Source organism: Eumetopias jubatus, unplaced genomic scaffold (assembly GCF_037043125.1).
Source record: "Eumetopias jubatus isolate StellerSeaLion01/CBP00866 unplaced genomic scaffold, mEumJub1_p1.0 scaffold_9, whole genome shotgun sequence".
Lineage (NCBI taxonomy): Eukaryota > Metazoa > Chordata > Mammalia > Carnivora > Otariidae > Eumetopias > Eumetopias jubatus.
The window spans coordinates 78,122,220-78,141,893 of NW_028274815.1; the positions used below are offsets into that span (position 1 = coordinate 78,122,220).

At 42.9% G+C, this 19,674-nt stretch overlaps 2 protein-coding genes across 11 annotated transcripts in view; one reads left to right on the forward strand and one right to left on the reverse strand.

Annotated features, from left to right (window-relative positions):
• Positions 1-7,558, forward strand: part of INPP4A (inositol polyphosphate-4-phosphatase type I A) — a 131,846-nt gene extending 124,288 nt beyond the window's left edge. For 8 of the 9 annotated variants that reach the window (XM_028104002.2, XM_088026558.1, XM_028104003.2 and 5 more), the window contains one exon: positions 3,581-6,315. In XM_028104002.2, the coding sequence (XP_027959803.1) occupies positions 3,581-3,713 (133 nt within the window). In that variant the 3' untranslated portion in view covers positions 3,714-6,315. Of the gene's footprint in view, positions 1-3,580; positions 6,316-7,459 lie in introns of those variants that run through there. The other variant, XM_028104006.2, reaches the window with a different exon arrangement.
• Positions 7,559-12,561: 5,003 nt separating this feature from the next.
• On the reverse strand, positions 12,562-19,586 carry COA5 (cytochrome c oxidase assembly factor 5). Of its 2 annotated transcripts, none has more exons than XM_028103766.2 (3): positions 19,385-19,586; positions 13,745-13,828; positions 12,562-13,026 (listed from the first exon to the last, which is right to left on the reverse strand). In XM_028103766.2, exons 1-3 carry the CDS (start codon positions 19,481-19,483, stop codon positions 12,985-12,987), a joined length of 225 nt encoding a protein of 74 aa, XP_027959567.1. In that variant the 5' UTR covers positions 19,484-19,586; the 3' UTR covers positions 12,562-12,984. The 2 variants fall into 2 exon arrangements, with proteins under 2 accessions (XP_027959567.1, XP_087882685.1); XM_088026559.1 differs by having other exon boundaries at positions 12,562-13,015; positions 13,738-13,828.
• Between the last annotated feature and the right edge of the window lie 88 nt (positions 19,587-19,674).

The following is a 19,674-nucleotide window of genomic DNA, read 5'->3' on the forward strand; positions in this document are numbered from 1 at the left end:
AATTTAGAGAAGCTGTCTTTTCCAGAAACTTTACTCCCATGCATACACACAGACCAAGTCCACCACAAAATCTGCCCCCTCCCTTCCCTTCCCCAAGAGGTCCAGAACTTACTCTGGGACTTACCTGGTTTGGCATCAGTTCTGAGTCCGCATTCTAGGAATGGTAGAAGCAGTTAGCAACGAATAACAAATGCCAGACTCAGGCTTTAAATTCTAAGACTGTCCTTCTCACACCCCTGGGAGGCCCTTCTTTCCTAGACCCCCTGAGCACTGCAGGAGCCTTAGGGCAGGGTTCCTACCTGTAGTTCGGGAAGCCAGTCTTCTCACGAGTGCCATATAGCCACTCTGTCTTTTCTAGAACAACTGAGGTGGCCGTACTGGGGCATAGCCCCTGACACTCTTCAGTAGGGAGTCTCACCGGATGCCAAGGGACAGGTGGTGTTGTTAAGTTGTAGCAACACAACACTAGTCACTGTCTGATCCGTGATTCTTTGAGAGGGCTGTTCACCTCCTGCCTCCTTCAGATTGAGGTGCATGCATCAGCGCTCCAAGATTTGAAAGAGAGAAAGTAGAGTCCGCAGGCCCTTTCAGCTCCCATTCCACAGCTTCCCAGTCCCTGCCCTGGTTCAAGTGCTCCTGATGCCTCACGGGGGTGACACGTGCCTGTGCCCACCTCCGGGCCTGGCCGAGACTATGCACCCATGAGGGAGGCCCTTCTGACTACCGATAGCACCCACTCCGCTCCCCGGGCCTGTGGGTGTTCCTGTGCCACTCCCCAGAGACTCCTCCCCGGATGCACCCCCCGTCCCAGCAAAGGGAGGCCATGGCCAGCGAGAGAGGCCCCTCTGAGCCTGCTCCTCACTGCCAGGATGCCAGCTAGGCCTTCCTGCCCTGTGGAGGTTGGAAAGGAGAGAAGATAAGGTTCTTTGTTTTTCTCTTCAGGGGCTGAGCCAAAAGGCCATACATTCTAGCTGTCTCCGGTCATGAGGGCTAGCACAAGAAAGAAGGCCAGGAGATCGGCCTAGGCTCTGAATTGTTGTTGCCGTCTTTCTTCAGAACGTCTGAGGAAAGAGACTCATTGTGCTCGCCCTTTGTGCTGAGTTTTAGCAACACTAAGGCTTTCTACTTAGGAAATCAGACTAAATATGTATCTGAAAATCTTTTCTGCTTTAGTGAGAAATAGGCTGGATGAAACAAACACGGGAAGATGATTCACAAGAGGGGAGTCTGGTATTTGGTGATGGTTTTCAGGCTGCTTCTGAGGTGATGCTAGCACCGGGAGGGACGTTGTCAGTGGCCGCCAACACTCGATACTCAGTAACACTAGACCCCAGTGCGTCCAGACGAGTTCCAAAGGAGAAGATCCACACCAGAAAGGGAGAACCAGAGGAGTCCCCAAAATTAGTTGTCATCTGGGTTTCCATTCTAAATTCTCATTCAAAAAAAGGATGTCCTTGAAAAGAAAGCATTTATCTACAGAATACAAAATAATGGTGGAGCTTTGAAATAGTTAAATCCCTCTTTCTAAAATCTATCCAAGACCTTTTCAGTGTGTGCTATTGGCACCTAAGAACTGTGCAGCCCATGTGATGGATGAAAGCGTTCTACCTTAGGGACAGAAGGCTGGCCCCTGCAGCAGGAAAGGCCAGTTAGCACGGACACCTTCTCCCCTCTGCAGACTTCAGTCTCACGTGCTGGCACCCGAGCTTGTGGAAGCAAGTCATGACAGGGTCAGTGTGCCATCAGCCTCAGCAGTCAGGTTTTGTAAATTCACAACATTTGAGGGAAAGTAAATACAATTTGCTTTAAAAATTAAAATTGCATTTAAAGGGTAATCTTGATTACAGTTCCATGTATCTCATATTCATCCAGTTAAACCAGTAATTAGTTTCTTTAATATATGTAAATAAAAGATAATGCCAAAGTTGATAAATTCTTCTTCTTTGCTCCTCAAAGCAGTTTGGCATTTACTACTGATAGGTGTCCATTTCTATATAAATAGAGAAGCCATATCTGAAATAGTTTGATAATGTGAGAACTTCCAAAGATTAAATAAGACTAACTGTGCATAGGAACCTAGAGCTTCTGCTTTAAATGGAATTATATTTTTATCTGATTACTGGATGTTAGACAAACATGATCATTCTTTACTCTAGGGGCTTCCTGCTCACATGGCCTAGGTGCGCTCAGTTCAGATGACACACGTCTCGCTGAGGGCTTGAGGCTCTGGTGACAAGAAAGCATAGCTGAGTTACTAAATTACTTAATAACAAGCAGGTGGATACTTTTCTAAAATACCTGAGCTTATCTTTTGAATAAAATTACTCTTACCAAAAATATTTTACATGTTCTTGATAATGAGACTGTCATTTTCACTTAAGCAATTGCCACTGATATTTTTTTAAAATGCATGACATAATGGTCTTCATACAATTTGAAATATTTTTTTTAAATCACTATTTCTTGGTAACTCCAAATTTTACATCTCATAATGGGGATTTTTGTACTAAATTTGATAACTAGTCGATTTAATTGCTAGTCTAAGAATAATATAAAAATGTAAAGTTCTACTGTGCTTATAGGAAGTCATTTATATTTAGAACCGCTTTTGCCTGTTAATTTGATGTCTACAGCAGAACATTTCCCAGAGAACTCCCCTGTTGCTCTCACTTGGGAATGTGAAGCCTGCCTGATGGCTCATCCTCCTGTTCAGCATTTGCTGTGCCCACTGGGTTGCCATGACAACCCTCCATCTAAGACAGTTGGGGATGATGCTGGGAGCGGGTTCTCTAGGGAAGGGCACCTGTGGGCTCTCCCTGGCTTAGTGGTATGCCTGTGAGAGGTGACCACAATGAGGACAGCCCACATGGAGAAGGCTGCCATGAGGAGATCTCAGTGGGATCACTCCTTCATGACACTTCTAGCCCTGATAGCTGTGCAGACCCAGCGTGCCACCATTGCATGGGCTCACTGATAGCTTTGCACCCAGGACACCCAGGGCTCACTGATAGCTTTGCACCCACTGTCTCCTCCGTGGGGATGGCATGTTAGAGCAGCCTTCTCAGCCAGATGGCTTTGCTACATACCGAATTCTGCAAGGAAAATGAGCCTTTTGAATTTGAGGTGATTAATAGCCATTGCTAATATAGAAAAATGCGGCTCTTGAAAAGCTTTGGTAAGAGTAGCACCATTTCTCAATGTTCCATTTAATTTGCGATGTAACAGAACGTTTGAACCGCTAGTTATGATAGAATCCTCAAATTACTTGACATGACACACATGAAAACCATTCACTTAAAAACAAAAGTTTGCTTCTGCTTAGACACAGCGCTGCCTCTGGAAATGCCAGACTCGCAGTCCCATCCAGCATGTGTCCATGTCTGTGCTTCTTAGTTGCCTTCCTCGTTCAGAAGCCCGCCATCTTGCGTGCATATTGTTGTAAATGAGTCCCGCACCCATTTGAATTAATCAACATTTTTTTTAATGCTATGAAAATAATCAATTCATTTCATTTTAGTTTAAGTCTTTTCTTTTTTCCTTTTTTACTGCTGTCATTTCTTGTGCTTGTTTTTTTCCCCAGTGAGGGTTGTCGAAGAGAAAATACAATGAAGAATGTTGGAAGTCGCAAATATGCATTTAATTCCCTGCAGCTGAAGGCTTTCCCCAAGCATTACAGGCCTCCCGAAGGGACTTACGGAAAAGTTGAAACATGAACACATGGTTCCTCTAATTAGCTGTTACATACTAAATGTGGGTACCCTGTAGTGTCATATTTGAATTCTTCAAGAAGACCTGAAGGATTGGTTTTTATTTTTGTGTTTAAAGAAAAAATTCACTAAAAAGTCTATGGAGCATGTTTTCCACTGGAATCAGTAGGAGGTAATGTTTGGCTCAATAGTGTGGATCGTAGCAACTGCCCATTTAAATAGCCTCAGCCATAACCACACAGATATCATCGATAGTTACCTGTATGAATCAAGCTAGAGATGTCTGAAATGCTAAAAGACTTTTTTAAAATGCCCACTTAGGCAGCTGCACACCTAATGTATTTTTCTACTGAGTAACTCAAAATTGAGCATTGAATTACAGTCTACTTTTAAAACCTCTGAATGTAAAACAGTAAATAATATATTGAATTATTGGATCCTGGGCAGACCAGTAGATGTTAAATGTTAACTCAAGTTTTGGGGGAAGAAGGTAGCTCTAGCTCGTGCAGTGACAGCAAGTGGTTCCGACGAACTGTCCTACCTGTGACAGCACAGGAGAAATCAGAAGGTGAAGTAAAGGTTGCTAAATCAGCCCGAGGTAAGACTTCACTGGAAGGTGGTACCTGCACAGCGGCCCACACAGTGGGGTCCCCCTCTACCCCTGATGCGTCGTAGAACAGGGTGTGTGCTGGAGAATGTGAGGCCAGCAGTCCCGTGCTCTTCAGCTCGTGGCTGGTCCTGCCCCTGGGGCACGCCTCCCCTCTTCCCCTGGGTGTTGAGTTCTGTCACTCCAGGACCCCCACACCTGAGGCGTCTGCTGCCTCTCAGACAACTCGGGGCGGGGTGGGGGTTATACGTGTAGGTGCTGGAAGCCTAACTATTTTCAGAACATATGTGCTTTTGTGGGTTTCCCAATTTATCATCTTCTAGAAGACGGTGCAATCATGTTGGATTGTCTGATGAAGGTTTCTCTTAGGTTTGCAGCACTTGTCACTGTCCTCTTCGCGTTCTGTTCTGTAAGATGACTATTGAGAAAGTTGAATTTATCTCCTACAGTGAGAGTTTGAAAGGGATTACTAGGCCATAAAACTTAGGAATTTCATAGAAAATTATGTCCAGTCATCTATTATAAGATGATAATGATGAGTTTTATCTGCACATAGCAGAGATTTTTCTTAGTTTATACGTTTATCAGTTCTGTTTATCATGATTATTATGTTTACATGTTACTTAAAAGGCTGTAAAATCTGTGTGGCACATATCCATGATGCTGATCCCAATGATTTGTGAACCTGTAGGAAATTTCCTCGGTCTAAAATTTGAGGTATTATTCGTGGGCTCCTTTAGACATGCTGCTTGGAAATGTGTTACACACTTGGGCTGCTGAGGCACGGGCAACGCCACCCAGTGGCAGGGACCCAGAGGGGTAGGCGTGCAGGTGAGGGTGGAACTGGATGGAAGACCTTCCAGACCCTTCCTGCGCAGAGCCTGCTTCTCCTGGGTGCCCGTTGGTCGGGTGTGAGCGGATGCGGAGGACGCACCAGGGAGCGATGGCGGCTGCTCACACCTGTCCCACAGCTGGCTGTCTGTGGAGGGTGCAGGCAGAGACACTCCTGTCCCCCAGCCCTGCCGCAGAGGCGGCGGCAGCTGGCGTCACATTCTCCTGCTGTGTCGGTCCCTGTTCAAAGACAGTTTCCAGGATGGCTGATTTTCTCACCCCTCCTCCGTTTCATTTAAGTTATTTCTCTAGTGTCTACCTAGTTCCCCATCTTTTCTCGTTTTAACATCACTACCTTTAAAGAATTCCCTTATCTTTTTAAATGTTACCCATATTGTTTCCAGAATTTTTTTTTTTTGTCTGAAGAGCATTAAGTACCCACATTTATCAAAAGGGAATATAGCAAACGTTGAGTCATCTGTTAGCAATTTTGCATGTGGCACCTTTATGTGAATTATTTTTCCAACTTTGGCTTCCTGTTAAGGATCACCGTTAAAACTCTAAGACTTGGCTAATGGTGCAGAAACTGTTGAGGTTTCAGTATTCCGTGTGAGCACTACTCCGGGCTGCCGCGGGAGAGCGTGCGGCAAGCCTCGCGGCGGCGTCACACCCCTCCCCCCCACGCTTGTGGCGCCACGCCCTCCCCACGCTCACGGCGCCAGGGCACGCCCCCCGTCACGGCGGCCGGGGCTCCTCAGGGGAGCCGGGAGCTCTGAGTCTTCAGCTGTACAGGGAAAGCCGTTTTACAGGTTACCGTAAAACAGATTCCGTCCAGCGTTCCTGAGAAGGCCCCTCATTTAAAAAGAAACGTTGAAACCTACTGAAAACGTGGGATGTGATGTGGATTCTAAGCACCTGCAGCACAGTTGCCTTTGGTTTCCTTGAAAAATGTACAGATATTGTATAATACAGTTTTGTCCCTCCGCAGTTGTATTTGCCAAGCTTAGTGAATTAAAGTACTTTTATTTATTTGTTTTGGGTGGGCAGTATTAATATATATAAACATATAGTTACTGTTTTATATATTCTTAGCTCATTCAAAGCCATGTATGCTGTAAATGTGCTAGTCTTTAGAATGACAAATAATAAATAACTGACAAGAACATTAAACTGGGTGTTGCCTGATTCATTGCGTTACGGTTAGGAGGACTCGTTTTATGGCTGCGTCTGACCGGGCCATCATTAATGGGCATTGCATCGAGCACGCGGGTGTTTGTAAGCGTGAGACCATGACGCACTTCTGTTTTATAACCTTGTTTTCTCTTAATTGGAAGCAGAGGGGCAATAGGGGGTGGGATTAAGAGCATGGACTTCAGCTTCAGACAGACCTAGCTCCCAATCCTGTTCTGCCACTCACTGGCTGATGACCGTGAACGTGTTGCTTGCCCTCTCTGAGCCTCCGTTTTCTCGTGGGCGAAGCATGGATGCAATAATCGTACGTTCTTTGCAAGGCGGCTGTGAGGTGCCTTGGCATTAAGTGTTCATAAGTGTTAGCTGTTGTTCCCTTCCCACGTCCATAAATACGTATCACGTCTTCTCGGTGGGTTGCCTGGTTATCTGTTGTGTGATTTGCTAAAATGTAGTTCCATTAATGGTTTGATTGTACATTATAACCAGGACTGCATCTTGTACCTTTGCACCTTCTTCTCTGCACATATGCCCAGTGATTGCCCTCAGATGAATTCCTGGCAGCGGACATTTACAATTAAAAGATAACTTAAAATTTTAAACATTTTAGAATTTTTAGTATTACCAATGTGCTCCCAGAAAATTAAGCTACCACCTAGGAGGTTCCTTTTTCCCTTTATTCTCAATTTCCGTTTCTTTGATGACTGTGAAAATTGAACATCTTTTATATTTTTACTGATATTTCTACTTTTGTGACTTCATTGGAGTGTTGGTCTTTTCACATGAACTGTTTCTAATATATAGTATGTTAACTCATCTGTCATAAGTTGCAGTTTTTTAAAAACCTACTTCTCAGTTGTCTTTGGTTTTGTTTAGAGAGTAGGGAGGTTTTAGTTTTTATGTCATTAAATATGCTTGTCTTTTTCTTGTTGGTGCTTGTTCTGAAATCAAGTCCTGGCTCACCACTGACGGTGACAGGGCACCCCGTGCCTTGTCCGTGAGATGGATGTGGTGCTGTGCACTCAATGAGGGACCGCACTAGCCTGTGCCACCCTGGGTAGAAAGCCCCCTCCCCATTGCTAAGATCTGGCGAATGGGAAATAACTTTGTCTTATTTTTATTACAGCTGTCACTCCCCAAGCTATGACAGATTCCTGAGAGCATAGGATCAGAATATCCACATTTCACATTCCGCCGTGGACCCCTTTTATGCCTCAGCACTATCTTTGTGATGATCCTTCCTGCACCAGGCTCCTGGTGGGCCTTTTCGGCCAGTCCAGGCAGGTCTGAATTCAAATACAGACCTCTGTGGTATTTTCACCCTCTGTTGTATCATTTAATGACAAAAAAAGCTGGGACAAGTTAGGATAGGAAACTTGCTTGTGATTCCACACCTAGGAAGACGATGTCCGTATCACAGAGATGAATTTAGAAAAACAGCCCTTCCCTCTATCTTCGCCCTTGCTGCTCACCCCTCCCTTGGCTTCCGTGGCCTCAGTCTGTCTCCTGGTTGTCCTGGCCCCCCAATCATCCCTCCCTGATTTGCTTGTTGTCCTCCACCCACCACTAACATTGCGGTGTTCCCCAGGGTTCTGTCCGTAACTTTCCCGTCTCATTTCAAATGCTCTTCCTGAGAAGTCTTAGTCATCCCTATGGAATAAATTGCCGCTTATTTGCTAATGACTCCCCAAGTTTCTAGGTCCACCCAGGACTCTATGTGGGCCCATATCTATCTGCACATCTGGCCACCTCCCAGTCATTCTACTTGAGTGTCTACTTTGGGGTCTCACAGCATAGTGACAACAAAGTCATGCTTTCTCTCCAAGCTGGCTGACCCATCCCCTGATGACACCACCTTCCACCCAGTGGTCATCTTCTCCGTTCTGCTCCACATCCCATGAGCTACTAAGATCTGCATCTCTTCATTACCCCTTCGACCTATCCCATAATTCCACCTCCACACTCACAGCCCTGGTCCACGTCCTGTCTCCCTGATCTGGACCAGCACCTCTCAGCCTTCTCATTGCTCCTTCAAGGCCCATCTCAGGCCTGCCCTCCTCTATGGTGATTTCTCTCCACAGAATGAGTTGGTCCCTTAAAAAAAAGTTTTTTTCCTCATTCCATTGTGAATGTAACTATTACATTGTATATCTCCTGCCTGTCATGTGACTTTTTACTTTGTCCAGCATGTTATTTTGTGTTCACAACGGCAAATGTAATGCCTGTCACTCAGCAATGTTTACTGAATAAAAAGATAACTGTTTGGGTGGTGGGGCGGGGGGGGGTGTTCAATTGAAATTTTTCCTATCTCACCGCTAGACCATGTTGCTTTTGTCTCTCTATATAATCCATCATTCTAAATAACGACAAGGAGCCAGATCTAACAGGCTCAAAGGAGAGAACAAACAAGAGCAGCGGAGTGTGGCAAACACCAGGACAGTGGTTTTCTTTTGGGGATGAGCAGCAGGGTCTCTGAGGATTCACAGCGGGTTCACACAAGGTCCTGTTGATCTGGATGGTAGCTACATGATGATTCATTCTATAGTTATTTGTTAACATTATATACCCTCTGCACTTTTCTATATGTCATATTTAACAATAAAAATTAAATGTTAACCCATCATTATTCAATAAACAATCTGAAAAGAGAATTAAGAATACAACTCCATTTACAATAGTATAAAAAAGAATAACATACTTGGAATTAATCCAGTCAAGGAGAAAAGTCTTACGCACTGAAAACTACAAAATGTTGTGGAAAGAAGACACCAATAAATGGAAAGACATCCATGTGAATGGACTGAAAGACCGTATTGTTAAGATGCCAATACTATCCAAAGTAATGTACAGATTCAGTGTACTCCCTATCAGAATTCCAATGGTGTCTTTTGCGGAGATAGGGAAATCTATCCTAAAAAATCATCTGGAATCTCAAGGGACCCGGAATAGCCAAAACCATAAAAAAATAACAAAATTGGAGGTTGCACACTTCCTGATTTCCAAACTTATTACAAAGCTACAGTGATCAAAACAGTGTGGCACTGACATAGAAACAGACATATATAGACCAATGGAAAAGAAGAAAACCCTAGCATATGTGGTCACATGATTTTCAATAAGGATGCCAAGACCGTTCAATGAGCAAAGGGCAGTCTTTTCCACAAATGGTGTTGTGAAAACTGGATATCCCCATGCAAAAGAATGAAACTGGATCCTTACCTTACCGCATATACAAAATCAACTCAAACTTGATCAAGGATCTAAATATAAGAACTAAAACTGTACAATTCCTAGAAGAAAATTTAGGGGAAGAACTTCATTGGGTTGGGCAACGATTTGTTGGATATGACACCAAAATGACAGGCAACAAAAGTAAAAACAGATACACTGGCCTACATCAAAATCTAAAACTGCATCAACATGGAGAAACACAATCAATAGAGTGAAATGAGAGAAAACACCTGCAGATCCTCTCCACTAAGGGTCCAATATCTAGAATATACACAGAACTCCTAGAACCCCACAACAGAAGAGCAGACAGCCCTATTTTAAAAGGGGCAAAGAACTTGAATAGGCATTTCTCCAAAGAAGGTTTACAAAAGAGCAACAAACACATGAAATGATGCTCAACATCAGTACAATGGCAGTTGCCAGGGGTTGGGTGTACTGGGTAATGGGGAGTTGTTTAATGGGTGTATAGTTTCAGTTTTGCAAGATGAATGAGCTCCGGAGATTGGCTGCATTAACAAGGTGAATGTACTTAACACTACTGAACTATATACTTAAAAATGCTTCAGATTGTATGCTTTACATTATGTGTATTTTACCACAAAGAAAAATTAAAATATATAGTTACTAATAAAGGTATCAGAAGTTTCAAAGTGGATCACAGACCTAGATGAAAGTGAAAACTATAAAGTTTTTAGATGAAAACAGGAATAAATTTCTGTAAGTTTGGATTAGGCAGTGGTTTTCTTAGATGCACCAAAGGGAAAAAGAGATAAACTGGAATTCATCAAATAATTGTGCTTCAAAAGACAGCATCAGGAGAGGGAAGACATCACCTTTGGGAGAAAATATCTGCCAATCATTTGTCTTTAAGGAACTTGTATACACAATACATAAAGACTTCTTATAACACAATAATAAAAAGACAACTCAATTGAAAAATGGACAAAGGACTTTCATAGACATTTCTTCAAAGATATACAGAAGGCCAGTAAGCACATGGAAACGTGCTCAACATCAGTAGCCATTAGGGAAGTGCCAGTCAAAATCCCAATCAGATAGCAGGTCACACCTAGTAGAATGTTTATAATCAAATAGATGAAAAACAGCTGTTGCTGATGTGGACAAATCGAAATCCTCGTGTTGCTGGTGGGAACGTAAAATGGTGTAGTCGCTGCGGAAAAGTTTGGCAGTTCATCAAAATGTTAAACTGGAGTTGTTTATACCATTATTAGGTATATACCTTGGAGAAATGAAACATCCATGCAAAACTTGTTCACAAATGTTCATAGCATCACTCTTAATAGCCCAAAAGTGCAAACAGTTCGAAGAATGGTTACATAAAATGTGGTTTATCTATACTATGGAGTTAGTATTCAGCAACAAAAAGGAATGGACAGATGCTACATATGGATGAACCTTGAAAACACGGTAAGTGAAAGAAGCCATTCACAAAAGGCCACATATAATTCCATTTTTATGACATGTTCTTAACGTGCAAATCTATAGACACACAGTGTATTAATGGTTCCTGGGAACTGGGGGGCAAGGAGGGATGGGGGTAACTGCTAATGGGTATGGGGCTTCCCTTGAGAATGTTCTGGAATTAGATAGTGGTGATGGTTGCACAAACTTGTGACTATACTAAAAGAAGCAAAACTGAACTGTATGCTTTAAGTGTGAATCTTATGGAATGTGAATTTCTCCAAATGAAGCTCTCAATACAGCTATTGCTAAAAACTGAGGGTTCTATAAAATAATTTTAGAGTTTCTTATCAAAGTTCTTTTAGTAAGTTCTTTTAGTAAAAGTTGGAGCACTTAAATAAGTATACAGGAGTTACTGGGGGAAAAAAAAACAACCCATCATTTTCCCTTTCCCAGTGAGAAGTCGTGTACACACACACACACACACACACACCACACGAGACCCCAGTGACACTCTGCCACAAGGATCGGTGTGCAATTCTCACTTTAGGTGAACCTTTAGAAAAGCAGTTGAGCTACAGAACACCTCGAACCGCTTGAACTCCAAAGAACCATGGCTGTATGAAGAAGCATCGCTTCATTATTCTTCAGTACTGAAGAGAGATGAAACTTGTATTCATATTTGATTCTCAACTGTATTAAGTGATCAGAGTAAAAGTACTGTGATTCTAAACTTTTTCAAGCATTTCCTGGTTTTCACTCCTGCTTTGTCTATGAACATCTGTTGTTTCAGTTTGCTCTGAATCCTTTCCTTTTGGGATAAGGCCCATCAGACATCCAATGTGATTCTGTTGGGGTTTACCCATTACAGTGCATAAGACCCAAGCCTGGCCAACATCATGGGGCCTCTTCCCTTTTCCCACAGGGACTGGTCTAATTAAAGGGCAGGTGGTCCAGGGAAGATAACAGTTCTTTTGTAGGATTTGATTAGTGGACCCTAGAAAAGGAGGTTAGCTCTCTTCTTTTTGGATCACAGATCTTAAGGATGTGTACTTTTGGCTGCCTGGCCTCCTTCCCCTTATGTAGAGACAGGACCAGCCCAAAAATGAAGCCGGAAACAGAGAAAAACAGTCACAAGATGGAGGCCAGGAGCCCCGGCAACAAAATCAGACATTTGCATCCACCTATGCCTATTATATGATGTTAATATTAAAGTTTGAGGTTGTTACTCTAGTGAATTAGTGCAAATGAAGCATTTCTTCTCCAAGGACTCAAACACAATTTATTTTAGAACTAAAGAGGACAGAATGACTAAAAGAAAGTTTTAAAAAATTTTTTTATTGTTATGTTAATCACCATACATTACATCGTTAGTTTTGGATGTAGTGTTCCATGATTCCTTGTTTGTGCATAACACCCAGTGCTCCGTTCAGTACGTGCCCTCCTTAATACCCATCACCAGGCTAACCCACCCCCCCACCCCCCTCCCCTCTAGAACCCTCAGTTTGTTTCTCAGAGCCCATCGTCTCTCATGGTTGGTCTCCCCCTCCGATGTCCCCCCCCTTCATTCTTCCCCTCCTGCTAAACTTTCCCAATAGACGTTTTCTCCCCCGACTGCATGTTATCAATTTTCAGTCCCATCAGTGGCCTTCATAATATTCACAAAGGATGTACAAACTGTGTCATTTGGTTGCAGAGTCAAGTTGGAAAATAACAATCTTTTCACTTTTTGAGCTTTCTAACAATTCTCAAAACACAGTATGATGCTCCCAGCTCATAGCTGTTCAGTTAAATTTTTCTTCCAAAAGTAACTTAGAGCAAGAGAATCATTTATACATATCCAAAAACAGAACTCATCCATTTTCTCCAGTGTTCATGGAGGGGAAAACTGGCCCATCCCACCAGATGTAGCAAAAAGTCTGTCTCCTATTTGGGCTTCTCTGTTGTAAGTGACCAGAGAAACCCTGTTGTTTTCACTTTGGTTTCAGCATACTAGGTTCAATACCCTTTTCTTCCTCGGAATCTGGATCTGGCATCCAACTGAAAATAAATGTACAATTAAATCAGTTTTGTACAACATAATTAAACACAGCTTTGGTAAAGGTCTCACTACATGACAGAAGTAAACCAGTTTCCAGTACAGTCAAAAAGGCAAATGTCAGTGCTATCAAGAAAAAAAATAATAAAGATGGCATTAAAAGGAAAAGTTCCATTTAAGGTCCCAGTAAGGATTTTTTTCTCAAGTAGAATCCAAGTTACATTTATTTTTTTCTCTGAACTATACTCAATATGCGTTGTTCTAGCAAACTTAACTTTTTAATTAAGTTTTGTTTGGGTTAATATTCAAATGTATTTGAAATCTTTAGATATTAAAAAACACTGAGCTATGTGGTAACTAATAATCTTTAAAGTACCTACTCACAGATGACTGCATGCTCTTTGACTTAAACCTCACGGTGCAGCCTCTTTTAAGGGTGGTGAGGTGGAGGGTTTTAAAGTCAGTAAATAAGGCAGATTTGCACCTTGGAGGACTAACAGTGAATGAGTCTTGGACAAAGGCTGTAAGAATCTCTTAATCTGCTCAGAAGTTCCCTAGATGGCTCTGTCCAGGGTCAAAGTATAAGTAATAGGTAAATAATATTATCTAAAACCTTTTTTTCTGAATGATCTCACTGCAACCTATCTGTAATTGTTAGGTCATTCCATATTTAGTTAGCTAATTTTTAGCATAAGCTTCTCAAAAGCTTTAACCTCTTACCATTGATCTTTTACATTCAAAAAATGAGTATTTCAGAGCTTGGCAGTTTCCTTCCTTCAGACACTGTCGAGGGGATTTTCCTTCCTGGGACACAGAAAACAGTGTAAATACCTGGCAGATTACCTCACAAAGCACAAAATCACTAGCCTTTTGAAAGCAGTGCTTGTTGGGGAAAAAAAATTTAAAAAGTAAATTAGATGAGAAAATATTTTGTAATTCATTTTGACTATTGATGATTAGGGAGAACAGGATAGAATAAAAAGATGTATCAAGTAATTCTGGAGCACTTTAAAGGGTACCCTTGAGTTCTTAAAAACACTAGTGTCCATGGGATACTTTTCTTTAAAATGTTTATACAAAAATCTTGAAACCGGTATCTTTAGCTCCTTACGGGTAAGAAAGAGAAAGAGTAAAGGTGAAAGTAGTAATGGGATTTCGTCAGTGGTTTTAAATTTTTTTATACTTCAGAATTCCTCAAGACAGAAGAAAGTAGTGTGTGTGTGAGAAGCGGAGAGAGTATGCGTGTATGTGTACACGTGCACGTGTGCATATGAGAAATCAGGCCTGCTGCAGTGGGCAACGGGACGGTTTGTTCTGGAAGGTCCTATCAGGTGGCTTTAAAAAGCCTCCAGTTACATCCTTTTAATGCAAGCCATTTTACCTCCAACACATCTCTGCACTTTCCGACCCCAACACCCCCCATTAGTCAAGTTCTCTAGTCTGAGAAGCACAACCGAGTGGAACTGGAAGAAGAAAGGGAGATGTGCCCAGAGCTTACGTACATTTGCGAGAGAAGATCTGCCTGGGCCTGATGTGGGATGAACTCCTCTTTAAGCAGTGAAAGTTCAAAAGGAGGTTAAGAAGAAAAGTGGACTAAGCCGTTCCCTTTCTGCTAAGGGAGGACACTGCTACAGGAACACTCACAGGAGAAATGCTTATTTCTGATTCTTAAATAATAAGACTTTTAAACTATAACTTAAAAATTAGACTTGACAAAGTAACAACAGCAAAACTAGGTAAGAGCTAAAATTTAGTTACTGTTTTCAAGGTAAGTATGGAATAAACATTTTAATACTACCTCTTCATGATCTTAAAATATTTTGAAGAAATACACTGCTGAATATATAACGTTAACACAACAGCAGTATGTTGAAACATGGAAGCATCTACAAATAATATACTCCACGATTCAGAAAGGCAAAATTAAAATTGAATTGCAGCAAAATTTCTTTTTGGATGCCCGATCCTGCTAAGTTGCCTATTCACTAAACCCTCGAGGACTAACTTATTTAAAAAAACAAAAACAAAACTCAGAATGGTCCTAGATCAGTTAAAGGGAGGTTAAAAAATAAATAAATCTTAGATACTCCTGCCTAGACAGGGCTTTATTTTTTTTTATTGTTATTTTTTCCTGCCTAGACCAGGCTTTTAAAACCAGGTAGCAAAGAAGGTCTATGTGTACAAATGCTGCTTGGCAGTGTGGGCACATCACAAAGCAGAGAGGAGTGCTGGGGGCGCGGGGAGGGAGAGACAGGGGCAGGTGCTAAAGGGGTCTGGTTCCCAGGAGTGCAAAGATATAAAACAACATCTGGAAAAAGCAGTCTGAACTTAAGTGTTCTGAATTACCGGAGGTTTAATGAGATCAAACTGTGATACGCAATTTGTGAAGGAAAAAGAATCAAAACCACAACATTATTTTCATTAAAGAGATAAAACCAAAAGTGCTTGGCAGTATAAATGAAAATGATGAAGCCTTCCTACTCAGGGTGAGTTTCAGTGTAAAATGGGTCAAGCAATTTTGTCTGAAAATAAAAATGACCCTGTTCAGTGTTAATTTTAAAAGCTCACCAGCCAGAATTAGGTGCCCTAAAATCAGAACATTTTTAGTGTGGTACTGAACACCAGATGTTAACAAGGAACCTAGAATACTTGCTACTTAAAGAGAAACATCTGGTGCATTCATCATGCACCAGGAAAAACGTAACCCCAATTTCACCTGCTTTTCAGGTGATTTCCCTTCAAGCAGATTGTGACACCTCAATGCCACCACTGCACCCACTCCTCTAAACCTTTATTTTGCAAGTGCCAGTCACGCTTCTAGTTTTTACCTGTGAAAAACACCCCAGGGTACCACATCTGTGGCATTCCTGATCCTCTGGAATCTTGCCACTTTGTAGTCTGTCTGCTTAGGTTCTTGATTTTAATGGTCACCTACCATTAAAGTGAATCTCAAAAGTGAATCAGAACAGAGTAGCAAGCTTCCTCGCACTATGTTCCTCCCCAAAACTCTGTCATGAGATGTTGCTGATGGGATGTGTGTTGCCCACATGAACAGTGTGAGGGCAGGTGAGAGTAAATAAAACTATACAAAAGACTAGAACTATAAAGTGATGCTTCCCCAAACTGTATCTAAGATGCCATCTTTTTTGTAAGTTTTCACGCCATACTGCCACCTGCCTATGGGAAGATCCAGCTACATACACCAAATCTAAGAGCGATAGGTTAATTCATCCTCCTTCACCTCCATGCCAAATGGCAGACTGCTAGCTGTCCCTTAACCTTCAACTCTTCCTTTCTAGTGGGCATATGGCTGGGCTAGATTTCCCAGACACCCTCGCAACTAGGTGTGGTCATGTGACTAAGTTCCAGCCAATGGAATATGTGAGGAACTGAAATGTAAAACTTCTGGGTTGGTCCTTAAAGGCAAGTGGCTGTCTTCCTTCCTCACTTCACACCATGATGTCTTAGGCAATCTTATCTCCCATCACAGCACCTAAAACCACAAGATCAACAGTGTCTGGGTCTACGGAAGGCCAAGAGGAGCTGTCCAGGCCCTACTCATAAGCACACACAGAACAAAAGAGAGAATTTTCTGTCTCGTTTAAGGCAATGTTATTGTGGGTTTCTGTAATATGTACCTGAACCTATATCCCAACCAATACACTCCCAGGCTTATTTGCCTTCTGAGGTCAAGATTAGCGATTCCCAAACATGGCTGTGTCCAAGAATCAAAATGGGATACTTTTATGGGGGCGGGGGTACTGAAATCTATACTTTTAAGCTCTCTGCCCCCATCTCCAGGTAATTCTGATGAAGTCAGAAGATCTGGGAGCTTACTAATGGAGGCAAAAGGGGATAACCTGTGATTGAGGTTTCTTGGGCACAGTTTCAATCTTTTTGATCCTCCAGGAGTCATAAAATCCTAAGAAGTCTATCCAAGAGTTGCCTTTTGAATCTGCTTGCTCCTTGCTTCTCCTCTCGGGCCCCACTGGGGTAGACATCCTTATCATCATCACCCTGAGCTTCTCCAAGGCCCTACAGTTCCTTGACTATCTTCCATTGCAGCACCTATTTTGAATTCCTCCCTAGAGGGAGGTCAGGCAGCTCTGCCGGTGGGTTAAAGATTGGCAAGGAGAGACTACGGCATCCATCTGCCAAAAGATCAGATTAATTTCTTTTTACAAGGAGCTAAATCTTAGATAAATGAAGGGGCCATACAGGGCAGAGACCTCAGCAGAATGTCCCTTGGTCTTCAGAGTCCCTAGGAGGGGAGTGGTAGGCTGCCAGTGACACCATCTGAGGAGATAGGATATTGTCCCGGATCTGCAAAACTCAAATGTTTTGCCTCAGTACTGCCCTTTTATACTCCACCTGAAGTCAGGGTGAATTTAACACAAACTGTAAACACTCCCATTTAAGGTACTTTTTATATTTATATTTTATATTTTATATGTATTTTATAATTTTATATAATACATATATTTTTAAATATATACTTATATATATTATATTTTATAAATATGTTCTCCTAAATGACCAAACATCAATAAGGCCACACATTCAACTGGGTAAAGCAAAGTCTGGGCTGTGTGTCCTGGTCATTATCTTGCCCAGTTTTCTAGCTTTCCAGAGATCTAATTTCCATGCAGGAGGGAATGTATCCGAATCATCTGTGTGTCCCGAATTAGAGCTTGGCACTTAACATGTTTGCTAAATAAATCATTACAAAAAAGAAACTTGGTATCCTTCTTGCCCTCAGTATCCTCCTCCGTTTCTAGAGTTTCTCTCCTCAGTCCCACTGTGTACTTTATTCTCTTGCTTGCTCATCTCCATGGCCTTCCTGATGCTCAATGTCAGGATAAATCCGGGGCCCCCACTCTAACACACAAGGGCCTTTACACATGACCACCTTCTTCTCAAGCCTTCTGTCATATCCCCTATCCCCCTGGCCCAACAGGGCACTGGCTCCTCCTGGTCACATCTCCCTGACTTGCCCATGCTGTTCTTGTTCTTGAGGTTCTCCCCTCAACCACCACACTCTCCACTCTTACTTGATAACCTACTACTCAACCTTTAAGACTCAGATCAAATGTCACCTCCTCTGTGAGAAGTTTCCAAATTCCCAAGCAAAAAAGTTGCTCTCCACTGGGCTCCCACAGCATTTTGTACCTAAATCTAATCATCAAACATGTATTTACTAAATGCTTACACAACCCGTACTGTGGGAATTTAGCCCCTTACATGTCTGTCCTTCCCATCAGACTGAGCTCAGGTAGGATAGTGACTGTAACCAACTCATCTTAGTATCACCAAGGCCTAGCATCATGCCTGCCACTTCCCAGGCATTACTAAGAGCTGACTGAATACTTGCACCAGTGAAGCAGCAGATTGGAAACAGCCCTGCACAGGGAGGCGTGAAGACAAGGCCCCTCAGTTTCCTCATCTGTGTGAGAGAGGGACTAGAGAACCTCTTAAATTCGTAACAACTCAAGTTTTATGACAAACGGGGCAGCCAGTCTGGCTGACTGCTACAATCAGTGAACCAAACGTAAATCATGAATCAGTAGAAACACTGAGCTAGCATTACGATGATGTCCATTTTGGGCTAGTTGTCTTTCCTTTGAAATAAGAGCAAACTTCTGAAATTACATCTCCAAATGCAAAAAATAATTGCACACAACTGCCCCCTCATCAGGCTTCTGTAATTGGAAAAGGCACTTGGCGTTTCAGTTGGGCGCTAAGCTAGAATCCAGGTCCCCAGTCAGCTTTGGACCTTACTGCTTGCCCCTCTGCACTCAGATTGAGAAGACGTGGTTGTAGTGAGGGGACAGTATAGTGCAAGCAAGAGACAAAACTGGGGGGGGGGGGTGGAAATGGAGCTGATACGTTTACAACTTATCCAAGAATGTATATAACTCCGACTCAGAAACAAATTCAAACGAAGAGAAAGTAAATAGAGTATATATTCAGCCACAACTGAACGGAAAAAGGAGAAACTACTAGTCAATACAGTGTTCCAGGTTTATGTAATTCTCTGACAATTTAGAGTCACATTTTCTAGCACCCAAGAAACCGGCCTTATTCTCCTTTATAGCTCCAGAACCTAGCAGAGTAGCAGGCAACATTTAATAAAGGCTTCTTGAATCGAAATGGTTTATCTTTACAAAAACCCAAAGGGGAGGTTTCGTTATCCCCAATTTAACACTGGAGGGAGCTGAAACTCCGACAGCTGATTTGCCCAAGTTCATTAAACTGAGTCACGTCTCCTGACAGCCACCGTAGGCTGGGCGGGAGAAGTCCGCCGGGCCCTGCCTCCCCGGTTCCGGCGTCTCATTACCCCCGGGCGCCCAGCCGCGCTACCTGGAGCACACAGTCCGACTGCAGCAGACATGCGCCCAGGTCCTCCTTCACGCCCGCGCACGCGCCGCCCTCCGGCTTGTCCTCGTAATACCGGGGCATGACTCTGCCTCCCGACCCAGCGGCCGAGACCCGCTTCCGTGCACAACGGCTGCAACCCTGCTGGGGCGCAAGCAACACGCGCGGACGGCAGGAATCGGAAGCCCGCAGCAACAACTTCCGGCTGGCCCCCGGAAAACTACAGGGCCCGAAAGGCCGCGCGCGCGGCGGAAGTGGGCGCACGTGACGCGTCG

Bases quoted from the DNA above. Each gene is read 5' to 3' on its own strand.
- COA5 (XM_088026559.1), bottom strand. From the start codon at position 19,483: ATGCCCCGGTATTACGAGGACAAGCCGGAGGGCGGCGCGTGCGCGGGC. The intron at 13,829-19,384 runs GTAGCGCGGCTG...TCTGTGTCCCAG, and splicing joins AGTCGGACTGTGTGCTCCAG to GAAGGAAAATCCCCTCGACA. The intron at 13,016-13,737 runs GTTAAAGCTTTT...GTTGGATGCCAG, and splicing joins TAAAAGATCAATGGTAAGAG to ATCCAGATTCCGAGGAAGAA.